The 17830-nt window shown below is 42.5% G+C and overlaps 1 protein-coding gene across 19 annotated transcripts in view; it reads right to left on the bottom strand.

Moving 5' to 3' along the window:
- The window catches only part of camk2b1 (calcium/calmodulin-dependent protein kinase (CaM kinase) II beta 1), a 222250-nt gene that overhangs the window by 192275 nt on the left and 12145 nt on the right, over positions 1-17830 (bottom strand). For all 19 annotated transcript variants that reach the window (XM_061932069.2, XM_061932087.2, XM_061932079.2 and 16 more), the window contains exon 2: positions 16170-16264. In XM_061932069.2, coding sequence (XP_061788053.1) covers positions 16170-16264 — 95 coding nt within the window. The remainder of the gene's footprint in view (positions 1-16169; positions 16265-17830) is intronic.

The raw sequence follows: 17830 nt of genomic DNA, 5'->3' as shown, positions 1-17830 counted from the left end.
TAACCTTGAAAAAAAAAAATTTACCTTGAAAATCATTTTTTACCTTGAAAATCATTTTTAACCTTGAAAAATACATTTTACCTTGAAAAAAAAATATTACCTTGAAAATCATTTTTTACCTTGAAATTCATTTTTTACCTTGAAAATCATTTTTAACCTTGAAAAAAAAATTTTACCTTGAAAAAAAATTGTTACCTTGAAAATCATTTTTTACCTTGAAAATCATTTTTAACCTTGAAAAAAAAAATTTACCTTGAAAAAAAATGTTTACCTTGAAAATCATTTTTTACCTTGAAAATCATTTTTAACCTTGAAAAATCATTTTTAACCTTGAAAAAAAAAATTTACCTTGAAAAAAAATGTTTACCTTGAAAATCATTTTTTACCTTGAAAATCATTTTTAACCTTGAAAAATAAATTTTACCTTGAAAAAAAAATGTTACCTTGAAAATCATTTATTACCTTGAAAATCATTTTTAACCTTGAAAAAAAATTTTTACCTTGAAAAAAAATTTTTACCTTGAAAATCATTTTTTACCTTGAAAATCATTTTTAACCTTGAAAAAAAATGTTTACCTTGAAAAAAAAATGTTACCTTGAAAATCATTTTTTACCTTGAAAATCATTTTTTACCTTGAAAAAAAAAATGTTACCTTGAAAAAAAATCGGGAAGCAATCCGCCATTTTCTCAAACACCGAGTCAAATCAGCTCTGTTATTTTCCGTTTTTTCGACTGTTTTCCGTACCTTGGAGACATCATGCCTCGTCGGTGTGTTGTCGGAGGGTGTAACAACACCAACAGGGACGGATTCAAGTTGCACCAGTGGCCCAAAGATGCCAAAGTGGCAAGAAATTGGACGTTTGTTCCGCACACTTTACCGACGAAAGCTATGCTACGACAGAGATGGCAAGAATGTGTGGATATCCTGCGACACTCAAAGCAGATGCATTTCCAACCATAAAGTCAAAGAAATCTGCCGCCAGACCCCCATTGAATCTGCCGGAGTGTGTGAGCAATTCAGGGACAAAGGACCTCGGTGGCACGGCAAGCAATGGCGGCAGTTTGTTCCCGCAGACGAGCGAGATAAACCCCCTGGATGTCTTGGCTCACACCGAAGATGATCAAGAGAAGAATATCGACCCTAGCTTCCCTGGCCTGCTGACATGAGGGTATGTCACGCAATTAAGATTTATAAGAATGGAGACGTACACCAGTTTACTAACTACAGACCAGTTTCATTACTTCCACAATTCTCCAAAATCTTGGAAAAATTATTCAATAGTCGATTAGATTTATTTATTAACAAAAGTGGGACGCTTGTGGAGAACCAATATGGATTCCGAGCAAATATCTCAACATCAATAGCACTAACCAAAATAACAGAGGAAATTAAAGCTGCAAGCAGCATTGGTCGGGCCCGCGTATTTGGCAGGTGCTAGTCCTAAGTGTCCCAATACTTTTGTCAAGTTTTAGTCCCAAGTGTCCCAATACTTTTGTCCAGTGTAAGTGTCCCAATACTTTTGTTCAGTGGTAGTCCTAAGTTTCCCAATACTTTTGTCCAGTTTTAGTCCCAAGTGTCCCAATACTTTTGTCCAGTGTAAGTGTCCCAATACTTTTGTTCAGTGGTAGTCCTAAGTTTCCCAATACTGTTGTCTACTTTTAGTCGTAAGTGTCCCAATACTTTTGTCAAGTTGTAGTCCCAAGTGTCCCAATACTTTTGTCCAGTTTTCGGCTTAAGTGTCCCAATACTTTTGTCCAGTGATAGTCCGAAGTGTCCCAAGACTTTTGTCTAGTGTACCTACCTTGTCTGCATTGTGTGGGCACGCTGGTGCATCCTGCTTTTAAGCAGCCATCTTAAAAAAACAGCAGCGCAGCAGCATCAGCGCAGCGGTTCTTTGAAGGGTCATAAAATCAAAACCGGAGCAGGTATCAAAACTCTTTCGCCAACTTTTAATCAGAAGGGTTCAATCTCTCTCCTGTGTTAGTTTGAAGCCGAAACAACAAACGCGCTCAGAGGAGATAATGTTTGAAGAAAGGTGACCGGTTTTTACAAAAATGTTGTGTTGAAGGGGGAATAGCAAACTTCCTGTAGATTTTTGCTGGGGGTTGTCAATTTATGAAATGTAGGTCTAAGTGAGACCTACGGAGAGGATTTTGTTTCATGTCTCTCCGACCTTCCCAGTGGGAGTTACAGGCAGTTGTGTAATTTTTTTCTTCCGAGGAGCAGTTTTTTCTCCGTTTTATTAAAAAATTGCGCTAGAGCGCAATTTTTAAATTTGGGGTTAGGTTTTTTTATTAGATCACAATTTTTGCTAGTCCTGATGTGTGCGTTCAGTTTGGTGAGTTTTGAAGCATGTTAAGGGGGTCAAATTACAGCTCAAAGAGGCAAAAGTGACTGTTTTTAGTACTTTTTTGTCTTGAAGGGGGCATTGCCAACTTCTTGTTGATTTTTGCCCGAGGATGTACAATTATGAAAGGTAGGTGTAAGTCAGACCTACATAGAGGTTTTTGTTTCATGTCTCTCCGACCTTCCTAGTGGGAGTTACAGGCAGCCTAGTTCTTTTTTTTCCCTAGGGGGCGCTAGAGCGCAATTTTGAGTTTTGGGGTTCGGTTTTTTTTATAAAAAGGCAATTTTCGCAGGTCCTGATGTGTGGGTCAAATACGGTGAGTTTTGAAGCATGTTAAGTGGGTCAAATTACAGTTTGTTGTGGGTGCGGAAGAATAATAAAGAAGAACAATGGGCCATGCGGGCCCTAATAATAAAACCTTACAAATTCAATAGGTCCTTATGTCCCATTGCATAAGGACTCCCACAGGGAGTCCTTATGCAATGGGCCATGCGGGCCCTAATTACCAATGCAATAGATGGTAAAGAATGTGCGGCCGCAGTATTCATGGACTTAACAAAAGCATTTGACACAATTAATCATGATATTTTAATACGGAAATTAGAACGATATGGCATCAGAGGTTTGGTATTGAATTGGGTAAGAAGTTATTTAACCAACAGGAAGCAATATGTAAAGATGGGTGAAAATATGTCAACACGGCTGGATATATCCTGTGGTGTACCCCAGGGGTCAATCCTGGGACCAAGATTGTTCAATCTTTATATAAACCACATTTGTAAGGTTACGAAGGACTTAAAGTTGGTTTTATTTGCGGACGACACAACTGCTTTCTGTTCAGGAGAGAGCACACAGAAGATAATACAAATAATAACAGAAGAAATGAACAAATTAAAAAGATGGTTTGACAAAAACAGACTTATCTTTGAATCTCAGTAAAACTAAAATAATGCTATTTGGTAATAGTAGAAAAGAGCATCATACACAAATACAAATAGACGGAGTAGACATAGAAAAGGTAAAAGAAACTAGATTTTTGGGAGTATTAATAGATGATCAAATGAACTGGAAATCTCATATACAAAACATACAACATAAGGTGGCAAAAAACATTTCAATAATGAATAAAGCAAAATAAAGTCCTGGGCCAAAAATCACTACATATTCTCTACTGCTCGCTAGTGTTACCATATCTGAGTTATTGTGCAGAAATATGGGGAAATAACTACAAACGTGCGCTACATTCGCTAACCGTGTTACAAAAAAGATCAGTTAGAATAATACATCATGTTGGATATAGAGAACACACAAACACTTTATTTATTAAGTCAGAAATATTAAAGTTTGGTGATTTGGTAAAAATTGCAAAGAGCTAAAATGATGTACAAAGCAAACTATAACCTGCTACCAAAGAATGTACAACAATTCTTCTCAACTAAAGAGGAGAAATATAACCTTAGAGGAAAAAATAATTGAAAACATTTATATGCACGTACAACACTTAGAACTTTTAGCATATCAGTATGTGGAATTAAATGATGGAATGGATTAAGTAAAGAAGTTAAAAATTGTACTGATATGATCCAGTTTAAGAGGTTGTTCAAAATAATAGTGCTTACAAAGTACAAAAAAGAAGAATTATGAGAAATACTTTCAACCTTATTGAAAATAAGATATTCTTCATCTCAGTATGTTAATAATGACTGAATTAATTAATTAATTACATATTACAAAACTGTTGTATACTAATTCATAGATGTTATTTTATTATATAAAAAGGTCAGTAAATGATTCTATATATTTGTAAACGCTTTGAAGTGGGAAAGGGGTAGGATTAAATAAGCTTTGCTTCTTCCTACTCCTTTTCGGGCATGATGTCAAATGAAATGATATGAAATTGTGTGATGTATTATGCTGTAAGTGTGTTCATGTTCCAAATAAACTAAAGAAAGAAAAGAGGTGACTATTTCCGTATAAATGTCCTTGCTCGAACAAGAGGGAAATAAACAACATCTATTCGTCTTTGATGTTACTTTTTGCAACGTTAATTCCTGAAGAGGCGTGGAAATCTTCGAATGTTTTGAACTCCTGCTTCCACACCAATATTACAGTACAAGAGATGTTTCCTTTGTGCCACGGCTGTATCGCACTTCATTTTGCCTCATTTTTGGTATGGCAGTGATGATGGATTTCTTGTAGAGCTTTAAAATGTAATATCGTAAATGATCGGTATCAGTTTCAACCTCCCGATATTCCCGGGAGACTCCCGAATTTCAGTGCCCCTCCTGAAAATCTCCCGGTGCAACCATTCTCCCGAATTTCTCCCGATTTCCACCCGGTCAACATTATTGGGGATGTGCCTTAAAGGCACTGCCTTTAGCGTCCTCTACAACCTGTCATCACTTCCGCTTTTCCTCCATACAAACAGCGTCACATAATATATGCGGCTTATACACACACATACGTGAATGCAAGGCATTCTTGGTCAACAGCCATACAGGTCACACTGAGGGTGGCCGTATAAACAACTTTAACACTGTTACAAATACGCGCCACACTGTGAACCCACACCAAACAAGAATGACAAACACATTTCGGGAGAACATCCACACCGTAAACACAACATAAACACAACAGAAAAAAATACCCAGAACCCCTTGCAGCACTAACTCTTCCGGGACGATACAATATACACCCCCCGCTACCACCAAACCCCGCCCCCTCAACCCTATCTTCCGAATTCGGAGGTCTCAGGTTTGGCAAGTATGCTCTAGCCATACTTGCCAACCTTGAGACCTCCGATTTCGGGAGGTGGGGGGAGGGGGTGGGGTGGGCGTGGTCGGGGTGGGACGGGGGCGTGGTTGGGGGCGTGGCTAATAGGGGAGGAGTATATTTACAGCTAGAATTCACCAAGTCAAGTATTTCATTCATATATATAATACTTGACGTTCAGTGAATTCTAGCTATATATATATATATATATATATATATATATATATATATATATATATATATATATATATTAGAGATGCGCGGATAGGCAATTATTTCATCCGCAACCGCATCAGAAAGTCGTCAACCATCCGCCATCCACCCGATGTAACATTTGATCAGAACCGCACCCGCCCGTTGTTATATATCTAATATAGACGATGCAAGGCATTAGTGAGGTTATAAAGCTTTTGCCTGTTAAAGAAAGGAGACTGATCCAATGCAGCACAGACATTCGCGTGCCACGCTGTCACGACCCAGACGCACACCAGTGCGCAATCATATGGGAGCCGCGCTGAGCGCACCTCCAAGCGCGTCTCGCTGCCGGCGACGGCCGGGTATGGGCCCGACGCTCCAGCGCCATCCATTTTCAGGGCTAGTTGATTCGGCAGGTGGGTTGTTACACACTCCTTAGCGGGTTCCGACGTCCATGGCCACCGTCCTGCTGTCTATATCAACCAGGGTGAGCCCCACCCCTTTCGTGAGCGCACTGCGCACGGAGTGACCCCTGTTACGCGCCCCCGGCAACAGGGGTGCCGGGCAGGTAAGCTGCGCGGGCGGAGCGCGCGGAGTGACCCCTGTTATGAGCCCCCGGCCACGGGGGTGGCGGGCAGGTAAGCTGCTTACCTGCTGCGCGTGACGCCGGGCGCGGCGAAGGCGGACGAGGCGGGGTGTCGGTGCGGTGGGCGCGGTGGTGACCCTGGACGTGCGTCGGGCCCTTCTCGCGGATCGCCTCAGCTACGGCTCCCGGTGGGGCCCTCTCGGGGGAAGGGGCCTCGGTCCCGGACCCCGGCGAGGCGTCGGGGGCCTTCTCCGCTCCGTAAAAGTGTCCATCTCTTCTTTTTTTTTTCTTCTGTTGTGGCATATGCTGCAGGTGCCTGCTCGTTTTTCGTATGTGGGTAACAACATTTAACTATGTATATATATTTCCGAATTGGTTTAACTGCCACCCGCCTGAATCTATTTAAAATCTAATTTTTTTTTATTTCAACCGCCAGACCCGACCCGACCCGACCCGATCCGCGGATAAAATCAAATTTTTTAAAATTTCATCCGCCCGATCCGCGGATAATCCGCGGTTGTGCCCGCAAACCGCGCATCTCTAATATATATATATATATAAAAAATAAATACTTGAATTTCAGTGTTCTTTTATTTACACGTATACACACACATAACACTCATCTACTCATTGTTGAGTTAAGGGTTGAATTGTCCATCCTTGTTCTATTCTCTGTCACTATTTTTCGAACCATGCTGAACACCCTCTCTGATGATAAATTGCTGTGTGGCACGCACAAAAGTGCTTTCATCAAATGCACTAGATGGCAGTATTGTCCTGTTTAAAAGTGTCACAACATTGCTGTTTACGGCAGACGAACTGCTTTACGGTATACAAAAAAGTGACTGCTGTTGTTGTGTGTTGTTGCCACGCTGGGAGGACGTTAATGAAACTGCCTAACAATAAACCCACATAAGAAACCAAGAACTCGCCCTCCATCATTCTATAGTTATAACGTGATTGGGCAGGTACGCTTTTTTATATTGTGGAGGACCTGAGTCCGCCTGAATTTCGGGAGATTTTCGGGAGAAAATAAATAATGCACTTTGTGAAAGTCAAAGTATAGTATTTCCCATAGTTGTAGTGGGCATCAGGATTATCTCAGGGAGAGCATGTCCCAAATTCCAAGCTGCTGTTTTGAGGCATGTTAAAAAAAAAAATGCACTTTGTGACTTCAATAATAAATATGGCAGTGCCATGTTGGCACTTTTTTTCCATAACTGGAGTTGAAGTTGTTCTCTTATTTTGGAAAACCTTGTTTTTGATTGGTTGATTGAAACTTGTATTAGTAGATTGCACAGTACAGTACATATTCCGTACAATTGACCACTAAATGGTAACACCCCAATAAGTTTTTCAACTTGTTTAACCAATTCATGATAAAGTTACATTGTTTAATGCATCACAACAAAATTAGGCATAATAATGTGTTAATTGCACCTCTGTATATATCAGTATCGCTTGATATCGGAATCGGTAATTAAGAGTTGGACAATATCGGAATATCGGATATTGGTAAAAAAAGGCATTATCGGACATCTCTAATTTCTTGCCAAAAAAAATGTAATTTTGGATCGATGTAATCATTTGCTGACCTTGCAAATAGATTTGATATCGTCGCCCAGGAGGTACAACTGACTGAGATCTTAATGTATGTACATAACTGGTTTGCAGTAACATCAATCCATGCAGTAAGTACACTGAATAATTGGTGGATTTTAAGCATAATGGGGAAAAGCGCAAAAAATCGGGTCAAAAAATCTGCCACTAACAACTAGGAGTGTGGGAAAAAAATCGATTTGAATTTGAATCGCGATTCTCACGTTGTGCGATTCTGTATCGATTGTCATTTAAAAAAAAAATCGATTTTATTTTATTTTATTTTTTCCTTTTTTTTTTCTTTTTTTTTTTTTCTTTTTTTAATTAATCAATCCAACAAAACAATATGCCCACTGCTCCCCTCACATCCCAGGGGGTGATCAAGGGGATGGGTCAAATGCATAGGACTAATTTCACCACACCTAGTGTGTGTGTGACAATCATTGGTACTTTAACTTTAACTTAACACATGCTGCAAAGAGGAATGGGCAAAGTGGAATTGGTGAAACCGTACATGTGATTTTTGTTTTGTTTTCTGTTTTTAATAAATTACAACATAAAAATAAAAACAAATTTTCACAATGTAATTATGGGGTATTGTCTGTATAATTTTGAGGACAAAAATGTATTTTATCCATTTTGGAGTAAGGCTGCTACATAACAAAACGTGAAAAAACTGAAGCGGAGTGAATAATTTACGGATGCTGTGTATATACAGGTAAAAGCCAGTAAATTAGAATATTTTGAAAAACTTGATTTATTTCAGTAATTGCATTCAAAAGGTGTAACTTGTACATTATATTTATTCATTGCACACAGACTGATGCATTCAAATGTTTATTTCATTTAATTTTGATGATTTGAAGTGGCAACAAATGAAAATCCAAAATTCCGTGTGTCACAAAATTAGAATATTACTTAAGGCTAATACAAAAAAGGGATTTTTAGAAATGTTGGCCAACTGAAAAGTATGAAAATGAAAAATATGAGCATGTACAATACTCAATACTTGGTTGGAGCTCCTTTTGCCTCAATTACTGCGTTAATGCGGCGTGGCATGGAGTCGATGAGTTTCTGGCACTGCTCAGGTGTTATGAGAGCCCAGGTTGCTCTGATAGTGGCCTTCAACTCTTCTGCGTTTTTGGGTCTGGCATTCTGCATCTTCCTTTTCACAATACCCCACAGATTTTCTATGGGGCTAAGGTCAGGGGAGTTGGCGGGCCAATTTAGAACAGAAATACCATGGTCCGTAAACCAGGCACGGGTAGATTTTGCGCTGTGTGCAGGCGCCAAGTCCTGTTGGAACTTGAAATCTCCATCTCCATAGAGCAGGTCAGCAGCAGGAAGCATGAAGTGCTCTAAAACTTGCTGGTAGACGGCTGCGTTGACCCTGGATCTCAGGAAACAGATTGGACCGACACCAGCAGATGACATGGCACCCCAAACCATCACTGATGGTGGAAACTTTACACTAGACTTCAGGCAACGTGGATCCTGTGCCTCTCCTGTCTTCCTCCAGACTCTGGGACCTCGATTTCCAAAGGAAATGCAAAATATGCATGGTTGGGTGATGGTTTGGGGTGCCATGTCGTCTGCTGGTGTCGGTCCACTCTGTTTCCTGAGATCCAGGGTCAACGCAGCCGTCTACCAGCAAGTTTTAGAGCACTTCATGCTTCCTGCTGCTGACCTGCTCTATGGAGATGGAGATTTCAAGTTCCAACAGGACTTGGCGCCTGCACACAGCGCAAAATCTACCCGTGCCTGGTTTACGGACCATGGTATTTCTGTTCTAAATTGGCCCGCCAACTCCCCTGACCTTAGCCCCATAGAAAATCTGTGGGGTATTGTGAAAAGGAAGATGCAGAATGCCAGACCCAAAAACGCAGAAGAGTTGAAGGCCACTATCAGAGCAACCTGGGCTCTCATAACACCTGAGCAGTGCCAGAAACTCATCGACTCCATGCCACGCCGCATTAACGCAGTAATTGAGGCAAAAGGAGCTCCAACCAAGTATTGAGTATTGTACATGCTCATATTTTTCATTTTCATACTTTTCAGTTGGCCAACATTTCTAAAAATCCCTTTTTTGTATTAGCCTTAAGTAATATTCTAATTTTGTGACACACGGAATTTTGGATTTTCATTTGTTGCCACTTCAAATCATCAAAATTAAATGAAATAAACATTTGAATGCATCAGTCTGTGTGCAATGAATAAATATAATGTACAAGTTACACCTTTTGAATGCAATTACTGAAATAAATCAAGTTTTTCAAAATATTCTAATTTACTGGCTTTTACCTGTAATGTATGCTGCACTAAATAGGCCTCGTTAGAGCATCTTAAGAACTCTGCTGAGTTGCTGACATGTAACGTAGCAAGAAAGAAAGCACGTAGGGAAATGATAAATGGAGGCCTAAATTAGTTCTCTCACATCGTCGCTGCTCCACTTTAGATGCAAAAAAAAATTTAAAAAAAGTTGTGAGGAGCACGGAGGCTATGAAGCGTTATCGGGCCAGTGGGACACACCGACACCCGCAGCCGTGGGTGTGAAGGATGTCAAGGTTTTGAAAAGGACAGGAAGCAAACCATACAAGCTGTCTGACACCAGATAACCACGCTGGGCTTTGTTGGGTTGGGGTCCCCCAACACGCCGAGTGGGAGAGTGCAGATAACGCTCAGCAGTGTTAAACGTTTATCAAGCAGCCTATGTCACATAGGTCATGAAGCTATTAATAGAACCTTGGCTTAATGGAACACGGCTCCAGACGTCCACTTCCGACCATTAACCAGTCGGCTCACATCTTCTATACAAGACAGATTTAAGGAGACGTTCGGTACTTTCTGTCTTGCCTCTGGTGAGGGCGGTCGCATTATTTTCTCCTCCCGTCTTTTCCTTGCTTGCTCTCTTTGTCTTGTCTAAACTTTTTTTTTGAAGCCTCTTTCTTTGCGCTGTCCTCCAAATCTAAACATCAGACATGGAATTGATTAGCTGGACTCTCGACTCAATTGACAAAATCTTTTCGACGAGGAAAAGAGGTTCTGGGGAGCCTGGCTGCCCTGATGGAACCATTGCTGCGGGTGTACGTGAGAGATTCCTGGGACAAATGAAGAATTATGTGCCTCTCAGTCCTTTCCATCGAGGACGTGGAAGACATCTACCTATTTGGAACCCTGATCGCGGGGCACCTGCTGATTGGGCTGGGCATTGCTCTGGTGTATCGTAAAATTCATAAGACGATGGCAGCCACTCAAGGAGCCCAAAGGCTGTTCGTCGCAATGGACGGATTGGGTCAGGCTGTGGGATCACAGTCTGGGGCGATTTCTGACCTGAATCGCAAGATGGATCACATCATGGAGAAGCTTGCTGTAAAGGAAAAATTGGATATGAGAGCAGCCAGCATGGACGAATAGAACAGGCAAGTCATTGTAATGCCTGCTCGAGAAAAAACAAAAATCCTTATCTACGATTTGACTCCCCCGAATGGCCTTGAGGACAAGAACAGGCTGTTCTGTAATTATCCCCTGAGGAATTTCAAAGATGGACGCTTTTGACCTCCCTCCCTCCTCAACGACACCTGGAAGTCGAACTTTGCTTGCATAGCATGCAGAAAGACCCCAGGCCTATGAACACAACTCCACTACACCCAAAGACAATGGGCATATACACAAACACACTCCCCACCTCCATCACCGCTTGATTCCCTTTCAGCATGATGGACGGCTGAGTAGCGCTTTATAGCAGCAGGCCGGCCTCCAGGTCCCCAACTACCCCCCCCTGTTGCCATCCATCCATCCATCCATCTTCTTCGCGGGGGCAGCAGCCTAAGCAGGGAAGCCCAGACTTCCCTCTCCCCAGCCACTTCGTCCAGCTCTTCCTGTGGGACCCCGAGGCGTTCCCAGGCCAGCCGGGAGACATAGTCTTCCCAACGTGTCCTGGGTCTTCCCCGCGGCCTCCTACCGGTCGGACGTGCCCTAAACACCTCCCTAGGGAGGCGTTCGGGTGGCATCCCGACCAGATGCCCGAACCACCTCATCTGGCTCCTCTCCATGTGGAGGAGCAGCGGCTTTACTTTGAGCTCCTCCCGGATGGCAGAGCTTCTCACCCTATCTCTAAGGGAGAGCCCCGCCACCCGGCGGAGGAAACTCATTTGGGCCGCTTGTACCCGTGATCTTGTCCTTTCGGTCATAACCCAAAGCTCATGACCATAGGTGAGGATGGGAAAGTACATCGACCGGTAAATTGAGAGCTTTGCCTTCCGGCTCAGCTCCTTCTTCACCACAACGGATCGATACAGCGTCCGCATTACTGAAGACGCCGCACCGATCCGCCTGTCCATCTCACCATCCACTCTTCCCTCACTCGTGAACAAGACTCCCAGGTACTTGAACTCCTCCACTGTTGCGAACATGTTTATGTGTGCTATGGCAAATTAGTCTTTTTCCCTTGGACTCAGTCTGGACCCTCTCCCGAGGGTCCAGCCTTTGACTGATATTTTTACTCTTCCCCCCATTCCCAATATCACCTTTTTACCACCTTTTTTTAAGGAGCGCTGTAAATTGCGGAACCGTTGGCGGTCCCGTCTTGTCTCCCTGCAACGTATGTCTGCTTTTAGTGGGACTGTGCCCAAAATGACATTTCAGTTCTTATGTGTCTTGTACATGTTAAAGAATGGACAATAATAAAGCATCCTATTATAGCGCAACTTGTGGGGGTGAATTATTTATTCCGTGCAGGTCTCGTGGGATTAGCTGTTAGCCTCCCGCTAATAGCAGCAGGATAATCTAGGATGGATTTAATCTCGTTAAAAGATGCTCCTTGCACTGACTTCACCACCTATGATGGCACGCCCAGCAGCACCGCCTTCTCCTGGGGTGGACGATCCAATAATAACCCGATACACCTCATGGGTCGGTACCATTTGGTCACAGGGAGGAAAGCCTTTTAATCAATTAGATGTTAATTGCCATGTAGAGCACAGTGTTAGGGCATGTGGCGTTGGTTTGCAAGCCAGCATGTGCTAACGTTAGCGTTAGCAAAGGTGCTTTATTGGCGGTTGGAAAAAGTCCGTTAATTAATTTGAGCTGGTATTGACGAGTCGGAGGTTATCATTGACTTGGGCATCAAACATTAGCAGCTTAAAGAGGGCCGGTGAAGATTTTAATCTACATTTAAAACACTTGCTTGTGGTCGTGATCAGTGGTTCAAAAAACACTCGGCTCTCAAAGTACCACATTCAAATACAGGAGTGTAGTAGGCCTAAATATTCATCAAGTACAAGGCAAACATTTGTATGCACGTTAGAGATGCGCGGTTTGCGGACACAACCGCGGAGTCCGCGGATTATCCGCGGGTCGGGCGGTTGAAATAAAAAAAAATTAGATTTTATCCGCGGGTCGGGTCGGGCGGTTGAAATTAAAAAAAATTAGATTTTAAATAGATTCAGGCGGGTGGCAGTTAAACCATCCATCCATCCATCCATCTTCTTCCGCTTATCCGAGGTCGGGTCGCGGGGGCAGCAGCTTAAGCAGGGAAGCCCAGACTTCCCTCTCCCCAGCCACTTCGTCCAGCTCCTCCCGGGGATCCCGAGGCGTTCCCAGGCCAGCCGGGAGAGATAGTCTTCCCAGCGTGTCCTGGGTCTTCCCCGTGGCCTCCTACCGGTCGGACGTGCCCGAAACACCTTCCTAGGGAGGCGATCGGGTGGCATCCTGACCAGATGCCCGAACCACCTCATCTGGCTCCTCTCGATGTGGAGGAGCAGCGGCTTTACTTTGAGCTCCCCCCGAATGACAGAGCTTCTCACCCTATCTCTAAGGGAGAGCCTCGCCACTCGGCGGAGGAAACTCATTTCGGCCGCTTGTACCCGTGATCTTGTCCTTTCGGTCATGACCCAAAGCTCATGACCATAGGTGAGGATGGGAACGTAGATCGACCGGTAAATCGAGAGCTTTGCCTTCCGGCTCAGCTCCTTCTTCACCACAACGGATCGATACAGCGTCCGCATTACTGAAGACGCCGCACCGATCCGCCTGTCGATCTCACGATCCACTCTTCCCCCACTCGTGAACAAGACTCCGAGGTACTTGAACTCCTCCACTTGGGGCAAGATCTCCTCCCCAACCCGGAGATGGCACTCCACCCTTTTCCGGGAGAGAACCATGGACTCGGACTTGGAGGTGCTGATTCCCATCCCAGTCGCTTCACACTCGGCTGCGAACCGATCCAGTGAGAGCTGAAGATCTTGGCCGGAGGAAGCCATCAGGACCACATCATCTGCAAATAGCAGTGACCTAATCCTGCAGCCACCAAACCAGATCCCCTCAACGCCCTGACTGCGCCTAGAAATTCTGTCCATAAATGTTATGAACAGAATGGGTGACAAAGGGCAGCCTTGGCGGAGTCCAACCCTCACTGGAAACGTGTCCGACTTACTGCCGGCAATGCGGACCAAGCTCTGACACTGATTATACAGGGAGCGAACTGCCACAATCAGACAGTCCGGCAGTTAAACCAATTCGGAAATATATATACATAGTTAAATGTTGTTACCCACATATGAAAAACGAGCAGGCACCTGCAGCATATGCCACAACAGAAGAAGAAAGAAAAAAAAGAGATGGCAACGCCGGCAGCAAACGTGGTACGCGACAAACTAAAAAAGGGAATACTAAAGACCAGGGGAAAAAAAGGCCAGACAAGTTCAGCGTGGACTCGTTTTTATGAGGTTGTAAATCAGGATGATAGTAATGCTGGCTACGTGATTTGCAAGAGCTGCGACGCTGTTTATGTCTACGACAGTCACAAAACCGGGACATCTAACATGGTGCATCACATTTGTGCAAAACCCCCAACCTCCACAAACACCCTGAGCATGAGCAGTTTCGTCCGCCGTGATCCCAGAAGAGTGCCACAGGATGTTAAAACAAGATAGAACGCAGCTGCCTGCAGCAGTTTGAGTGGCGCGAGCGCGCTTGGAGGTGCGCTCAGCGCGGCTCCCAGATGATTGCGCACTGGTGTGCGTCTGGGCCATGACAGCGTGGCACGCATTGAATGTCTCTTCTGCATTGGATCAGTCTCCTTTCTTTAACAGGCAAAAGCTTTATAACCTCACTAATGCCTTGCATCGTCTATATTAGATATATAACAACGGGCGGGTGGCGGATGGCGAGCGGGTGCGGTTTTGATTAAATGTTAGTTCGGGTGGTTGGCGGATGGTTGAAGACTTTTGTGATGCGGTTGCGGATGAAATAATTGCCTATCCGCGCATCTCTAATGCACGTACATCACTTAGAACCTTTAGCATATCTGGTATGTGGAATTAAATGATGGAATGGATTAAGTAAAGAAGCTCAACATTGTACTGATATGATCCAGTTTAAGAGGTTGCTCAAATTAATGGTGCTTACAAAGTACAAAGAAGAAGAATTATGAGAAATAATCACCCCCAAATCCTCCACACGACACCTCCGCTCCGGACAGGCTAACCTCCTCCAACCTCCGAGGACAAAAGGTACGAACAATGGGAGTCGCTCCCAGTCTGTGGAACGCTCTCCCTGACCACCTGAGGGCACCACAGACTGTGGATGCTTTTAAAAAAGGCTTAAAAACCCTTCTTTTAAAAAAAAAAAAAAAAAAAGCCTTCTTTTAGATATATGCATACTAGTTTTAGCTATTTTGCTGTTCTAGTTTTTATTTATTTTTTATATCTTTTTATTATTTATTTTTTTAATACACTGCAGCACTTTGAGGTTGTTTACTCAATGTAAAGTGCTTTTTACAAATAAAATCTATTATTATTATTATTATTATTACTTTGAACATTATTGAAAATAAGATATTCTTCATCTCAGTATGTTAATAATGACTGAATTAATTAATTACATTTTACAAAACTGTTGTGTATACTAATTCACAGATGTTATTATATTATAAAAAGGTGAGTAAATGATTCTATATATTTGTAAACGCTATTAAGTGATTAAATAAGCTTTGCTTCTTCCTACTCCTTTTCGGACATGATGTGAAGTGAAATGATATGAAACTGTGTGATGTATTATACTGCAAGTGTGTTCATGTTCCAAATAAACTAAAGAAAGAAAGAAAGAGGTTTTATTTAACAAGTATATTAAATATTTTTGGCCGTTGTAACAATACCCTGAGATCGGTAGGTTGTGAGTTCAAACCCCGGCCGAGTCATACCAAAGACTATAAAAATGGGAGCCATTACCTCCCTGCTTGGCACTCAGCATCAAGGGTTGGAATTGGGGGTTAAATCACCAAAAATTATTCCCGGGCGGGGCCACCGCTGCTGCTCACTGCTCCCCTCACCTCCCAAGGGGTGAACAAGGATGATGGGTCAAATGCAGAGAATAATTTCGCCACACCTAGTGTGTGTGTGACAATCATTGGTACTTTAACTTTAACTCTAGTGAATTCTGTCTCTGTTTAATTCCTTGCTTCTTGTCTGTTTAATAACAGATGTCATCAGTGTTTGAACCTGACAATCATGCTTTTCACTGGAGAGCGACGACTTCAACCGACCAATGAACACAGGATTTTTAACGTCCTGTTTTTTACGATTTTCCAGCAGAAGATGCATCTCCGCTAAACAAGCAAGCGCAAGAAAAAAACGAAAGCCTCACAGTTTTTTTTTTTGGTAGCGCTTACCTCTCGCTGATAACTTTTTGGTGTTGATGATTTTGGCAGCGTATTCCTGTCCTGTGCACAGCTTCACGCATCTGCGCACCACTGAAAAGGCTCCCCTGTGAGACACGTACAAAAAAACAAACAAAAGTTAGCGTTTTTGGAGTGACGCCAAAATATTTATCTTTGTTGGCAATTCGCAACAGTTAGCATTTAGTGAATATTAAGGTCCTGGATGATAACTTGTCCCAAAGTAGTAGTTATCTCCCATGAAGTCTGCATGATTAGTAGTAGTAGCTGTTGTTGAAGGAAATAGTGAACGTTGGGATGCTTCTGTGAAATGAATGCACCGCCCGATGCTTAAAAGGAGCAAAATAGGTACCGTATTTTTCGGAGTATAAGTCGCACCTGCCGAAAATGCATAATAAAGAAGGAAAAAAAACATATATAAGTCGCACTGGAGCCCGGCCAAACTATGAAAAAAACTGCGACTTATAGTCCGAAAAATACGGTAAATATTGCATGTTATTATGAATGTGCCTGTTACATTATTTATATACTAAGAGTGTGTATAAAAACCATTAATGGAGGTTTTTGGATGTTTTTAAAAGCGCTTTATAGGCAAAATAGAGCGACTCTTACTACCTCTATTGTTAGCTGACTCTTGCTAGCGTTTATTTACGAGTTGGAATCCATTGGAAAAAACAAAACACGTGTGCTTCTCTCACCTAAGGATTGTGAATGATGGACATAATTCCCCCCCAAAAAAAGTGCAGTTCGTCTTAAATAAATGGAGCAATTCTAAAAGAGCAACCGTGTGGTTTCACTAATATTAAGGAAAATACCTACTAATAAAAGTCTCAATCAATCAATCAAAACACATAGAATCATCATACTGCTGTGATTATATGCATCAAGTGTTCATTCAAGGCTAAGGCAAAATATCGAGATACATATCGTGTATCGCAATATGGCCTTAAAATATGGCAATATTAAAAAAAGGCCATATCGCCCAGCCCTAGTTCAATGATGCCATTTCTGTTTGTCATGTATAATTTTGTCGGTTTTGTGTTTATCCTTGAATAAACAGGTCAGTTTCTTGTTACCAACCATTGTGTATTATTCAAACTCCCCTAATTCAGCTGGCTAGTTGTTATCAAGAGTACTAAAACCCTTTTCAACATGATTCTGACAACTAAGTAGGCTAAATAACTTTAAACTTTAATACATGCTCGGATAGGCCAGTATCGGTCAGTATCGGTATCGGATCGGAAGTGCAAAAACAATATCGGTATCGGATCGGAAGTGCAAAAACCTGGATCGGGACATCCCCAGTTAGATCCACTATGGACTGGACCCTCACACTATTATGTTAGATCCACTATGGACTGGACTCACACGATTATGTTAGATCCACTATGGACTGCACTCTCACTATTATGTTAGATCCACTAGAGACTGGACTCTCACTATTATGTTAGATCCACTAGAGACTGGACTCTCACTATTATGTTAGATCCACTATGGACTGGACTCTCACACTATTATGTTAGATCCACTATAGATTGGACTCTCACTAGTATGTTAGATCCACTATGGACTGGACTCTCACACTATTATGTTAGATCCACAATGGACTGGACTTTCACAATATTAAGTTAGATCCACTATGGACTGGACTCTCA

This window comes from Nerophis lumbriciformis, linkage group LG03 (genome assembly GCF_033978685.3).
Source record: "Nerophis lumbriciformis linkage group LG03, RoL_Nlum_v2.1, whole genome shotgun sequence".
Lineage (NCBI taxonomy): Eukaryota > Metazoa > Chordata > Actinopteri > Syngnathiformes > Syngnathidae > Nerophis > Nerophis lumbriciformis.
This window is presented reverse-complemented; position numbering and strand designations above follow the sequence as displayed.